The sequence below is a fragment of the Simochromis diagramma genome, unplaced genomic scaffold, assembly GCF_900408965.1.
Source record: "Simochromis diagramma unplaced genomic scaffold, fSimDia1.1 OVJJ01000361.1, whole genome shotgun sequence".
NCBI classification, from domain to species: Eukaryota; Metazoa; Chordata; class Actinopteri; order Cichliformes; family Cichlidae; genus Simochromis; species Simochromis diagramma.
In genome coordinates, this window is record NW_024386860.1 from 18,958,759 (window position 1) to 18,972,873 (window position 14,115).

Consider the following 14,115-nt stretch of genomic DNA (forward strand, 5'->3'; position numbering starts at 1 on the left):
CCATTTTTTGGAGTTTGAGGCTTTCAGATATTTGTCAGTACTTTAGAGATCACCTCCCTCCTCCTCTCTCCCCCGCTTGTGTCCACAGGCTGAGGTCAGTTTCCTTCGCCAGGCGCAGGCGGCGTCTGTGTGACACATTTCACCCTCGTGGATTATCTCTGTGAACACGCCATAATCTACATCATGCTGTGGATTAGCACAGATGTCTGTGGGATTACAGAGTGTTTCCTGAAGCTGAAGCTGGAACCAGGCTCAGCTTCAGGTCTCGGGTCTGTTCAGCCCAAAAGGAGGAGACTGTCCTCCCAGTCGGAGGCAGCGGAGCCTCTGCTGGACACCAGAGGAACTGCAGGCTCGAGCGTTACTGCCCACCCTGTGACGTCAGCGCTTTCAGTAGCTCTCATTCTCGGCCACTCCCGCTGTCCGCCGGAGGGGGGCGCTTCCGGGCTGCCGATGAGCCGCTGAGCTAGCGGGCAGACCGGGGGAGGCGGGGGGGACAGGGAGGAGGAGTAACCGGACACCCAAGCACGGAGCGGCTGCTGGCCGGTCAGAGTGCGGCGGAGCCCGGCGGCAGCCACAGCAGCGAGTCGCTCAGCGCAGTGAGACCGAGCAACAGAGCCGTGGAGCGGCGGAGCTGAGGCGGAGGCTCCGGTCTCCCCTGCAGGAGTTTGACTGCTTTAACGGCTCTCCGAGTCTCCATCGAGCGGATAACGGAGTTCCCGTGAAAGTGGGAGAAGTGTCGCGATCAGCCGCCGGACACCGGCAGCATGAAGAGGAGCAGCTCCGGGAAACGGGTGAGTGATACCGGGACAGAGGGCGACCCCCGGGGCTCTCTCCGTTAAAGCAGAACTCGAAGAACAAAAGCCCGAGGATTAGTTTTATTCTGAAGGCTGAGAGCCGCAGGCTTCCCAAGAACCCACGTCCGGTTTTCATAATAAAGGCCTCACTCTGCTGATGCTTAAAAAGTGCCAAAAGGCCAACAAACAGACGGAGAAGTGATGTTTTTAACAGTGACCCGGTCTGTGAGGGTCTGTGAGGGTCTGTGAGGTCCAGGCCGGTCCTGGAGGCTTTAAAGTGACCTGAATGTGGTGTGATGGTTAATCTGCTCAGCAGCTCCAGTTTCAGTTACAGCCTTTAATGGACTTGCATAACAAGCATCTGACCCCAAACCGGCTGAACTCAGAATGAAAGCAGTTAGAGGCGGGCTCTGTCGGTGCTACACACACCTGTCTGTTCACACAGGTGAGGATGAAGAAACAGAAACAGACGACATAAAGGACAAAAAGTAATAGAAATCAGCGTCTCCCAGTCTGTACACAACAGAAAACAGAGTAGAAACAGTAATAGAAGCATGAATAGAAACACAAGTAGAGTATTATAAACAAAGACTAAAAATACAAACTGAGGAGATGAGGTTGATTTAGGCTGAGCTTCTGGAGCCGTGCTGACAGGTTTCCCTGCTCCTCACCTGCTCTGTCGGCTTCCTGTTTCTTGTCTCAGGGCGTGTCCGAGTCGGCGCTGCAGAACGCGCCGCCTGATAAAGTGGGCTGGATCAGGAAGTTCTGCGGCAAAGGGATCTTCAGAGAGATCTGGAAGAACCGCTTTGTCTTTCTGAGAGGAGACCAGCTGTTCATCTGTGAGAAGGAGGTGAGTCAGAGAGGGCGGGGCCTACAGGTGACCAACCCCTGACACTCACTCAATCAGTCAATCAATCAATCGATCAGTGGACATGATCAGAGGTAGAAGGTCTCTGATCCTCACAGCGTGATCACCTGTAACCAGCAGCCAGGTGACACCTGTGATGTCATTAAGAAGGTTAACGAGGAACAGATTTAAAGGGACTGCGCAGCTTTTTCATGAAACTGTTACAGAACCTTACAGGAGAACTCTTGCAGAGAACATCTGACATGTTGAACCTGGTAAACACTGAAGTACCTCAGAGTACTCCAAAGTACCTCTATGTACATGCATTGAGAGTATTGTGTGTAGTATTTTTAGCCTTCCTCCAAATTCTGCAGTTCAGTTTGCAAACAGAAAGATTCTCCTCGGGTTTCATCAGCCGACGTTCTGCAGGAGTCGAGTTTCAGTCCGAGCTACAGATACACAGAGTGCTCCGGTTTCACTGCTGCAGCACAGGAAAAGTGTCCTTACAGAACCCTTATCACTCAGGGAACGTCGTCATAGAAGCCTTATCACACAGAGAACGTCGTCATAGAACACTTATCACACAGGAAACATCGTCATAGAACCCTTATCACTCAGGGAACATCGTCATAGAAACCTTATCACTCAGGGAACATCGTCATAGAACCCTTATCACTCAGGGAACGTCGTCATAGAACACTTATCACACAGGGAACGTCGTCATAGAAACCTTATCACTCAGGGAACATCGTCATAGAACCCTTATCACTCAGGGAACGTCGTCATAGAACACTTATCACACAGAGAACGTCGTCATAGAACCCTTATCACACAGGGAACGTCGTCATAGAACCCTTATCACACAGGGAACGTCGTCATAGAAGCCTTATCACACAGGGAACGTCGTCATAGAACCCTTATCACTCAGGGAACGTCGTCATAGAACCCTTATCACACAGAGAACGTCGTCATAGAAGCCTTATCACACAGGGAACGTCGTCATAGAAGCCTTATCACACAGAGAACGTCGTCATAGAACCCTTATCACACAGGGAACGTCGTCATAGAACCCTTATCACACAGAGAACGTCGTCATAGAACCCTTATCACACAGGGAACGTTGTCATAGAACCCTTATCACACAGGGAACGTCGTCATAGAAGCCTTATCACACAGGGAACGTCGTCATAGAACCCTTATCACTCAGGGAACGTCGTCATAGAACCCTTATCACTCAGGGAACGTCATCATAGAACCGTTATCACTCATGGAACGTCATCATAGAACCCTTATCACACAGGGAACGTTGTCACAGAACCCTTATCACACAGCGATCGTCGTCATAGAACCCTTATCTAACAGGGAACGTCGTCATAGAAGCCTTATCACACAGGAAACGTCGTCATAGAACACTTATCACACAGGAAACGTCGTCATAGAACCCTTATCACACAGGGAATGTTGTCACAGAACCCTTATCACACAGCGATCGTCGTCATAGAACCCTTATCACCCAGGGAACGTCATCATAGAACCCCTTAATCACTCGGGAACGTCGTCATAGAACCCTTATCACCCAGGGAACGTCATCATAGAACCATTATCACTCAGGGAACGTGGTCATAGAACCCTTATCACACAGGGAACATTGTCATAGAACCCTTATCACACAGGGAACGTTGTCATAGAACCCTTATCACACAGGGAACGTTGTCATAGAACCGTTATCACACAGCGAACGTTGTCATAGAACCCTTATCACACAGGGAATGTTTTCATAGAACCCTTATCAGACAGGGAACGTCTTCATAGAACCGGTATCACACAGGGAACGTCGTCATAGAACCCTTATCAGACAGGGAACGTCTTCATAGAACTGGTATCACACACGGAACGTCGTCATAGAACACTTATCACACACAGAGCCTAGTTTCCCTCCTAACACAACCTCTGTGTGAAAAGGTTTTCTAACACGTTCTCTCGGGTTCTGGGTGTGGTACCTGTGTGCAGCGGTGCAGTAATGATCACTGTGGTTAGCTCGTTAGGTGGCCACTGAGTTAATAGCTTTGTTCCAACACATGAAGCGGCGCTGTTTTGCAGCGTGTTCACAGAATTACACTTCCTGACCCTTTTTCAGATTCAAAGATTTTAGCTGGTTGTAAAATCTGTTTCGTGTTGCTCAGTGTTCCACTTCTCTGTGCGAGATGGGGCTGGAAATATGTTTTTGCTCCGTTTGCTAATGTGTGTGTGTGTGTGTCAGGGACATTGTGAAACGAGGCGGCCTCTGGTTTGTGTTTGTGCGTTCACATCAGTCTCCGTGGTGCGTTCAGGTTCCTCGGCTTCCTTTCTTCAGTTCCTCTTTTCACCCGTCGTTTGGCAGCGTCAGTGTGAAGTTACACATCGAAGCTTCCTGAAAACTGTCTCACCACCAAATTAGGATGTGTCTGTGTGCGCGGCGTCTCTGCTGTTGGTCGACAGACTCTCTTCTGCTTCTGTGGCTCTAAGTTAGGCATGTGTGAAGCTTCAACATGTCAGCAGCTCGACTTCCTGTCCTACCAGGAATAGAAACCCAGTGTGACACCAGGGAAACCACACACACTGAAATACACTCTGAAACCACACACACAGAGGTTTGTAGTCCTGTCTCTGTGGGGACTGAACCACGTGTGGGCACATCGCTCTGCTCGTCGGTTTCGTCTCAGAGTTGGCATTGTAGTTTGGGACAATAAAGTTTTAGTGAAAGCGTCTTTCCCGTTCTTTTATGGGTTTATTTGTTTTTTAATTGGTTATTTGTTGTTAGTTTATTGGTATTTTTGACCCTCAGCACAAATAAACAGAGTTGTGTAATCAATCATCAATATTCAGAGTTCGGTGCCAGAGGAGGAGGAGTTACATAACAAGTGTCACATCCATCATAATCAATCACTTCCTGTCTGCTGTTACAGCATAAAACCGTCAGCAGCACAGGAATCACCTGCAGCCTCAACGTTCCTGTGAAAACTGACTGAAATATAACTGGCAGGTGCAGCAGCCAATCAGGATGAAGTAGGCTTTCTATTAGAGATGGACCGATCCGATATTACGTATCGGTATCGGTCCGATACTGATGTAAATTACTGGATCGGATATCGGAGACAAATAAAAAAATGTAATCCGATCCATTAAATATTATGAAAGTACCTCACAAAACTTGCGACACGGCGTAACTCGGCTCATAAACGTAGCACGTGGGAGCAGTGTGGTCACATGATCGAGCGGCTGTGTGTGTTTGTAGCGTCGCTACCAAACCAGCATTTCATCTCCGAGGAAGTGATCCCAGAGAGAAGTAAAGCAAGTGTGTAAGTTCATCTCTGAGTGTTTGTAAAGCATTCCCACTGTAAGCTTAACAACCGATTTATGGAGCGACTGCCTCTTCTTGCTGCTACTTCAATCATGAAACTGATTAATGATCAGCTGATCGGCTTTTCTCTCTTCTTTGTTTTTGGCCCACTTCGCGCCAGAAAGAGGAAACCAGTGGCTGAACAACAGCAGCACGTTTAAGCTTGATAAGCTGTTGTTAGAATGTATTTAATATTACTTTCTACACCAGGATCCTTTCTATGCAGCTGACGCTGGTAACTGTGCAGGGGCGGATTCAGCAAAGTTTAGCCAGGGGGGCCGATAGGGCATGAACAGGGAAAAGGGGGCACAAAGACATACTTTTCTTTCTTATTTTTATTTTAAATGTCGAGCTTTTAATAAATAATTATCTGAATCTTGCACCCAAAGTTTTAATCTGATGTAAAATGTATAGAAGTCCATTACTGTATATAGTAACTGTTAAGTCTAATATACCCTAGTAAACTATAGTACTTTTTCCTTTGGGAACCATCTGTGCAGTCTGCAGTTCTGTTGAAGAAAGATGTTGAATCTATTTAATTATTCTTAAAAAATAACTGATTTCTGTGTATTTTTTTTCACACTGCATCAAATTAAGGTTGATTACATCGATTAAGCATCATGAGGTGGAGGGTGGGGGGGGTTCCCTATTTTTTTTTTTTTTTGCTGGGAGTTTGCAGCCCTATTAGTTAGGTTGCTTAATATTTCTGCTAAGTACTCTTTAAAATACCAGAATAGGGAGGATGGAGCAGGTTTAAGTTTATTAGATTGATCAGTTTTGCTGAACTATGAAATATTTTGGCTGCAGTGTATTTTTTACACACAGGTATAACAGAATAGCTTTAGTGTAGTTGTTTATTTAAACTTAGTATGAACTTATACAAAATGCAGCAAGATATTAAAAAAAACGTTTTATTGATTAAAACACACTATATCGGATTCATGTCGGTATCGGCAGATATCCAAATTTATGATATCGGTATCGGATAAAAAAGTGGTATCGTGCCATCTCTACTTTCTATTGTCTGTTAACAGAATCACACTTTAATTTCCATCTGTGTGTGTGTGTGTGTGTGTGTGTGTGTGTGTGTGTGTGTGTGTGTGTGTGTGTGTGTGTTAAGCTGCTGTAATCCTCAGGCAGCATCTGTGTTACACACATCTGTCTGCATGTGTGTGATCAGGTAAACAGCTGATCAGCCGTCCTGAGTCAAGTTTCTGGTCTTGTGGTCAGAGAGACTCCTCCTCCTCGTCCTCCATGTTGGACTGCAGCTGGCGGTCCTGGTTCGGTTCTGGAGGTTCACTCGGACCGGACCCTCCTGCAGGTGTAGGACAGCCTGGTTTTAGTTTCAGTCACCGAAACATCAGACCTGATTCACGAGCGCAATCCCGATGACCCCGTGACCTCAGAGCACCGCCAGGGGCGGGGCTACACGGTGAATAATAAGTCAATTCTGTATGACTGACTTGTTTGGTTTCAAAGCCAAGTGAGCTCAGAACCATGGCGCCTGAGCTGGTGGCCTCGTGCTGCACGGTCAAATGCAGCGTCCCAGGTTCGATTTCCACCCGAGACCCTCTGGTGCTCTCTCACCCTGCTTCCTGTCTTCTCCTCACTCTACTACATCTCCCATAATCCCTCAGTGCACCACCCCCTACCCCCGATCTATCAGACACCCTCCACCCGCATCACCATGAGAAGAGGTCTGCTAGGTGGAGGAGGGGCTGCTTAGGAGGATTTCTGTTGGTTTCTACACCCCCCCCCCCCCCCCCACTCTGCAGTCCCCCCCGCCCCCGCAATAACATTGCAAAGAGGAAGAGGAAGTTTGATGTGAGTTATAAATAAGTGTGTGTGTGTGGGGGGGGGGGGAGTCCTGCCTCCCAGGAAGTCTCACTTTAATGCTGGTTAATAATGGATGCTGTTTCCATGGAGATTGATGAGCTGATGTGACAAGAGAAACCTTCACTTAGCACATGCTAACACGCTGAGAGCTGGTGTGTGTGTGTGTGTGTGTGTGCACGTGCACGTGTGTGTAAACCTAAACCCAGAGTGGATGTAAGCACAGAGCAGATCAGCTGATAGCGGAGGGTCAGTGCTGCTCACATCCAAACACCTGCTGCAAAACACGAGGCAACAACCAATCAGCTTTCATGCTTCAGAGCACCTCACAGTGGCGTTAGCATCAACATCTGTCCCTCAGACTGAAAGATGAGCTCCAGATGTTCAGCTGATGTCAGACTACAAATCCCATCAGGCTCAGTGAGTGTGAGGCTTTCACTGAGTACCGTTAAGGGGATCCACCTGGATGTGGGTGTGGCCGAACAGCCTCTTACTGGAGAATAAAGACATGTTGTTTTGGTCATGTGACAGAGACACATTGGCCCTCATCTACTGTGTGCGTGAAATGTGCATACAGCCACACCCCCTTTCTCTGTGTAAGGAAACACCTTCACCTGGCGAAGGTGACAGAGTGGTGATGATGTAAGAGAGAAGCCGCCAAGGCCAGAGAGACGCAGGACGTCCGTCTGGAGTGTCTGAGGTCAGACAAACCACGAGACCGTGTTTAACATCAGTACATCAGTAAAAAGTGACACTCGGGCCGAGGTCATGTGAGCGATGACGTCCACCAATCGCAGAAGTAATTATAATGACGGATAAGGTCACCTCAGGTGACACAGACAACATCAGGAATCCTGCAGTTTCATTAAAAGGTTAAAGGTCAAAGCGCGTCCGTTGAGAGTTCAGTAGTAATAATGACAGTAGTGACCTTTGTCAGGAGTTTGTACACATAATAAATAAAAGAATAATGAGGTGATGCTGATTGATCAGGAGGATGAAGGTTCGTACTCATGCACAGACTAACACCGTTAGCAGGTGAGGTCAGGACACCCGACTCACCTGTCCAATGACCTTTGTTACCTGCTGTAACGACCTGTGCCTTAGCTGTTCCTTAGGCAACAGCCTCAACCAATCAGCAACCGTGAAAGAGGATTCCAGATGTCTGTCTGTATTACCTGCCTATGTTACTTACCTGTAATACCTGTGTGTCTGTAGGTGAAGGAGCTGGGTCGAGCTGACGAGGTGTTGGACCTGTCGGACTACGAGCGCTGCGAGGAACTCAGGAAGAACAAGAGCCGCAGCAAGAAGAACCACAGCAAGTTCAGACTGCAGCGCTGCAGCTCGCCAGGAAACACGGTACACCTGACACACCGTGCTGTTGCTAGCTCACTGTCAGGTGGACCTCACCTGTCTGCTCTCAGCCTGCTGTCCCAAACGACCAAAAGCCACCACACCTGATCCCTCGTTATTATCATCCACCCTTTTTCCTCCTCCAGCTCATCCGAGGGAAACCGAGGCGTTCCCAGGCCAGCTGAGAGATGTCACGTCTCCAGCATCCTGGCTCTGCCCCGGGGCCTCCATCTGTATTATGATGATGATGATGATTATCATTATTCACAAACAGCCAATGGGATGAGGAGGAGTCTTTGTAAAACTTGGAATTAGGTCACAGAAACATATTTTCAGAACATCAAGGCTCCTTTTTCCTGGTGATAAGTGTCAGTAAGCTCCTCCCACATGTTGGTGGTGTCACGAGAATCCCGCCTGACGGCGGCCTGAGATTCATCTGTATTTGAGTCGGCTGTCATGTCCACTTCCACAGACACTTCCCATGGTGTTTGGAGTGACCGCCATAAAAAGTTGCAGCAGGCCAGTGTGAAACTAATGAAAGCTGCGTCCATGTTGGACGTGCTGGTCCCATCAGAGTCCAGAAGGAGCGCCAGCAGGGGAGGACTCGCTGTGATTAACACCATCCACGCCTCACTTGTCCCATAAAGAGCAGCAGCAGCGGTGCTCAGCACAGAGGCAGAGCTCTGATTCATCAAACCTCCTGTAACCTAAGGTCATTGATTATTCATGTTCCCAGGCGGCTCGTGTGTCGCACGGTCTGCACATGTGCAGAAGCTCAGAGTGAATCTGAATAAAACCTCCGTCTGAACTGTGCAGGAAAGCAGGTGGAGCGACCCGACTCAGCAGCGGCTGTCAGTGAGCACAGGTGGAGCTCCAGCTCCAAGAGGCTTTCCTCGACAGCAGCACACACACACACCAGATGTTCGCAGATACCCAGAATGCTCTTGGGGAAAGGGGGAGGGGCGGATCAAGTGTCCTGCAGACTGGGTGGCAGATTCTATTACACACACATACTTGTCTTTGGGTACTTGTGAGGACCATCACTGACGTGTGTTACCTGAACGGGACCTGGTCTTGAACCCTGAAACCCCTCCAAAGTTGAAATATGCCATGAAATGCCAGAATCTGTGCTGCAGGTTTCCTGGTGATGTCATATACAGGACAAATATGTGTGATGTCAGCAGTTCTATCCGATCGGTGTTCACAGTAAAGCAGCTTCTGTTATAACGCACAGACGTCTGTGTGAGACCTGCTCTGAATAATAAACACAGATACTTTCAGCTCGAGGTAAAATCATTTCTGCGTCTGTGGCGTCTCCATTAAAAGCTCTAAATGCCTGAAAAACTGAACCAAATATTGAAACATTAAAAATACAAACCGGCGTGTCCGATGGCGTGAGCGTGGACTAACTCTGGTGTGTCTCTGCTCTGTTGCAGGTTCCCAACCTCGTCTTCCTCGCTGTCAGCCCAGAGGAGAAAGAATCCTGGATCAGCGTCCTGAATGCCGCCATCACCAGAGCCAAGAACAGCGTTCTGGACGAGGTGTGATCTTTGATTATGTAAACAGGGAGCCCCGCTGTGTTTAGTCAGTAAGATTGGGCCCGCCTTTGTTCGTCAGCAGCCTGAAAGCCGCAGACTTGGTCGTTAGCAGTTTGTCACCTGGACAGATTGTGTAGTTTTTCCAGGTTTAAAGATGGAAGCTGTTCGGATCAGGTGAGCACGTCTGGGACAGTCGACGACCTTTCACCCTTGAGCTGTAAATGAAACTGAATCGAGGTTTTCGTTTCCGAGTGTGTCTGACGTGCAGAACTGTCCGTGGCCATCGTATGTCGAACACGTCGGTGACGCTAAAATCAGACTCTCAGGCAGCTTCTGAATGTGTTTCTGTGGTTTGATTCTTTTATAAAGGAAGTAGACACGATGAAAGCAGAAGTTACTGAACCTGAACATGCGTGTTTCATGTGACTCACTCACTTCCTGTTACACGCCTGAGCGGCGTCTGATTTTAATGCAGGTCTGACTCTCGATGTTGGCGTTTCCTGCGACTTTTCTGTTTTGATGTGTTTATTCTGTAGCAGCGCATGTGCCAGAGCAGCTGTCTGCCTTTTCCACCGCTCGATACTCACGTCGATACCCCGATCAATAGTCTTTCACAGCGTGTTCCAGGCTAGTGGCACATGCATGTCCTATTGATGATGTGCTGTGTTACATCCAAACTCTTGAGATCATGATGTGCGGTGGCCACGCCTTAGACTGGGTGTCAAAGTGGTAAAAAAAAAGTGAGGAATCCATCCAATCACCAGGTAGAAACACGCCTCATAAACAGTCAACAGGAAGTACGGCCAGCGTCAGCAGGACGTCCAATCCTGAGCTCGTGCTGGCTAATGCTAAGTTACCTACATGGAAGCGTTCGCGGCTCCGTCCATCGGTCTGTCTGTGAGAGCACCATGATGATGATGATGATGATGATGACTGCAGGTCGTTTAACTGCTTAAGGTGTCTTTATGTGATTGTGTCAGGTTTGTCCTGGAGGAGCTCCCACAGTGATTGGTGGCCACGTGCCTTCTTCGTTTGTTTTTAGGTGATGGTCGAAGACTCGCAGCTGTCTCATCTGACTCGAGATCGAGTGAAGATCCCTCACAACCGCCGACTGCCAACCAGAGGCCACCTGCTGGCTGTGGTCAGTATCCTCCTCTTCCTCTGGGACTTTATTCTTCATCAAACCTCGAACTTCTGATGCGAATGATGAGGCAGGTTACAGGTTAGCAGCGGGCGCGTCCTGTTGGGACACTTTTTACAGTGTGCTGTTTGCCTTATTTTGGGAGGTGTTGGTGGGATTTTCAGTGTTATTCAGATTTTGGGGCAGCTTTGAGCCGTTTTGAATAGTTGGTAAGTTTTTCCACAGTTTTTCGTGTTTTTTCAGCAGATTGTTTTCTGGATATTTCGAACAGTTTATCGATGCCGCTCACAGTTGTTCTTTGTTTTATAGAAGCATTGAACAGTTTTTATTTTGGGGTTTTCTTTGGCACGAATCGTTTTTCCTCTGCTTTGCACCAAAACGTTTGTTCTGACCTGTCAGGAATGTGCAGACTGACTGTGGGACTCTTCGTTCTGGTGGTCAGAGCCGCCTGAAAAAGCTTTTTTCCGTCAGACTCTTTGTGTCTTTGTTGATTTTCCTCCTCTCTCTGTCTGTCAGGCCTCCACCTCCTCCTCGGATGGGATGCTGACTCTGGACCTGATCCAGGAAGAGGATGCTGCAAACGCTCAAGGAGCCGGCTTGGAAAATTCTGCATCCCACCTCAGTCCGGACTGTGCCAGGTCCAAAACAGATGGCGCGCTCTCAGCTCGGACTGTCGAGGCTGCCGGGAAATCTCACAGCCTTCCCCGTGAGGTGACGGTGGTCTCAGAGCAGACCCCCCAGCCAGAAAAACGCCTCACGACGGCAGAGAAAAACCGCTGCGCCTCCATGGATGAGATCCTGAGCCACTCTGAGACTAGAGCCGATAAGAGTAAAACGGCGGCAGCGGGTCGTTCGTCTGCCTCCGCACCGACCGCCGCGATGGCCCCCGTCAGTCAGCTGCAGGAGCTCATCAGCCAGAAGTTGGAGAAGACAGAAAGGCTGCTGAAGGAAGTGCGGGGTGACACCGAGGGTGAGCGGGGAATGGTGAGGTGGGGGAAGGAGTCGACCGAGGCAGAAAGACTCCTGAAGGAGGCGAAGGCGGCCTGGAGTCAGGCGCAGGAGGTGCTGGAGGAGGTGAAGGAGCTCAGGGCGTTGTACCAACAACTGGACTCCACCTCCCCTATCACCTCTTCTAAAAGTTCCAGACTAAACCGCAAGAGCCTGATGTGAGCCGGCCGGTACGACTCAGCCCGGCCCAGGTGAACGGCTGTGTCCGATGGACTTCAGATGAAGATGGACGAATCACTTTGAAACTCTTTAAATTCAGGTTTTAGCTGCTTCCAGGACTTGAGACCTGAGGCATAGATCCCTCAGAGACTAACCTACAGGTCCCCTCAAACCTCCAAACCTAACAGGAAGTGTTCCTCAGAAGGTTCCTGATTCTGGTTGGTCGGCTCGTCGCTGCCTTTGATTAACCCGAGTAGTTTTTCAGTTTAGGTTCCTTTAAAGGAAACTTACCTGACGTCAGTGTCAGAGAGACCGGAAATGTGCCAAGACAAGAGTTTGGAGACGTGGAAACTGTGGACCCCGATCTCATTCTGGTCCACGGCCTTACCTGTGGATCCTTTATGCTCTGCTTCCTGGGACAAACCTTCAGTTTGAGGCTTAAAAACTGAAGAGGAATCAGTCGACGGTACGAATGCAGGGTGTTTACTGTGGAGGTCAGAGTTGGAGGACGACTCTGAAAGTGACGGTACGAACTGGTCTTCCTGCTGATGATTGGTTTCCCCCACAGAAGACGCTCAGCTTCACGTACCAGCTTTTTCTGGAGCTCTGGACTTCCATCAGAACCAATTAATGCGACTGGTTTTGTTCTTTGCTGACTGCAGAGGAAAAAGCAGTTTGTGCAGTTGTTATTAAGGAATTTAAAGTCGGTACATCAGATGTTTGGTTCATCAGAACAAACAGCTTACTTTCACACGTTGTTAGAAAAGTTCACACAAGAACAATCCGACCGGTCATCGTCTCAGCCGCCGTCACAGAAGCCGGCGAGGATGAACCGATCTACGCTGCGACCGGCTTTTGCTTCCCGAGTCGTCCTCCTCGGACTCTTCTTCTTCTCTGAATGTGGCCGCCTTCAGTCTTAGCTGGAAACTCAGGTGTAAAAGTTCATCAGGAACTGGACCAACTGTCCAATCAGAGCTCCTGAGGTCTGCACTATGAAGCAGGTTCAACACTCCAGGGTATCTTTAACAGCCATAGCATGACCTCCAATCATGCGTGTCCATGGAAACAACCCGTCACACTCACGGAGAGCTTCTTCGCGGTGCACACCTATGAGCGTGCTCAGACGGTTTACCAGAAACTGTTTTTATTTGGAGTTTTTTGATTCCACAATAACAAATAGCGAGTTTCCTCGGAGCATAAGTTTATTTTTTTATCAGATTGTATTGAGCTGGAAGATGATCGAGGTTCAGTGGGAGCAATAAATAACAAACAGGTAGCTTCATTTTTGTGTCTCACATTCAGCACATCCGTCAGAGGTGGGTGTGAGAACCGGCTGATTGTGATTGATTTTATTGATCTGTATTTGTCCTTGCACGTGCTGTATTTGTTCCTGTTTCCTCTGATCTTCCTGTGTTTTTTTGATCATTTTATACTCGCACTTCTCCTCGCCAGCTGCTGTAGCCTTAAACCCAGAGGGGATGATGGGAAATGTAGTCCTGAAGGGATGTGAAGCAGGTGGTGATGCTGTGAGTCCTGATCAGTTCATGTGCTAAAATAAAACCTGCAAACTCAACCTGGATCTGTGCCGTCTGTTTGATCTGCTAATGAGGAGTGAGTGTGTGTGTGTTCCTGTTTTGAGTCAATGTGGGGCCACACAAATTGGTTCGTAATAACTAAACTTGAAGTTTGACTACACTGGGGGGCTCGGGTTAAGTTTATTCTGTGGAACGTTGGATTCAGATTAGATTTAAGGTTTAGATGAATTACATTGTCAGTTTACTTCCACAGACACATTTAATCAGGAACATCCAATCAAAATTCTCAAATTTCACTCGCAAAAGGCTCTGACAGCACAAACACGGTCCAGAGGTCCAGTTCAGGTGATGCTAGCAGATGGCTAGCAGCTACAGATACCTGTGGGTCGAAGAGGCCACGCCCCTATTACGTTAAACACGTTTATTTCTGCTGTAACGTTTTAACATGGAGTCTCTGAGACAAACTCACTGCTGCCTCTGCTGGACGTCAGAGGATCTGCAGGAAACGAATGTGAGTTAATGTAAAGTCCT

The 14,115-nt window shown here is 48.4% G+C and overlaps 1 protein-coding gene across 1 annotated transcript; it reads left to right on the forward strand.

The window, feature by feature from the left end:
* The first annotated feature begins 489 nt into the window (after positions 1 to 489).
* Positions 490 to 13,622, forward strand: plekho1b (pleckstrin homology domain containing, family O member 1b). Its single transcript, XM_040030970.1, has 6 exons — positions 490 to 791; positions 1,498 to 1,644; positions 8,069 to 8,209; positions 9,640 to 9,744; positions 10,784 to 10,882; positions 11,399 to 13,622. Exons 1-6 carry the CDS (start codon positions 765 to 767, stop codon positions 12,050 to 12,052), a joined length of 1,173 nt encoding a protein of 390 aa, XP_039886904.1. The 5' UTR covers positions 490 to 764; the 3' UTR covers positions 12,053 to 13,622.
* Positions 13,623 to 14,115: the final 493 nt, after the last annotated feature.

Bases quoted from the DNA above. Each gene is read 5' to 3' on its own strand.
- plekho1b (XM_040030970.1), top strand. From the start codon at position 765: ATGAAGAGGAGCAGCTCCGGGAAACGG. The intron at 792-1,497 runs GTGAGTGATACC...TTCTTGTCTCAG, and splicing joins GGAGCAGCTCCGGGAAACGG to GGCGTGTCCGAGTCGGCGCT. The intron at 10,883-11,398 runs GTCAGTATCCTC...TCTGTCTGTCAG, and splicing joins GAGGCCACCTGCTGGCTGTG to GCCTCCACCTCCTCCTCGGA.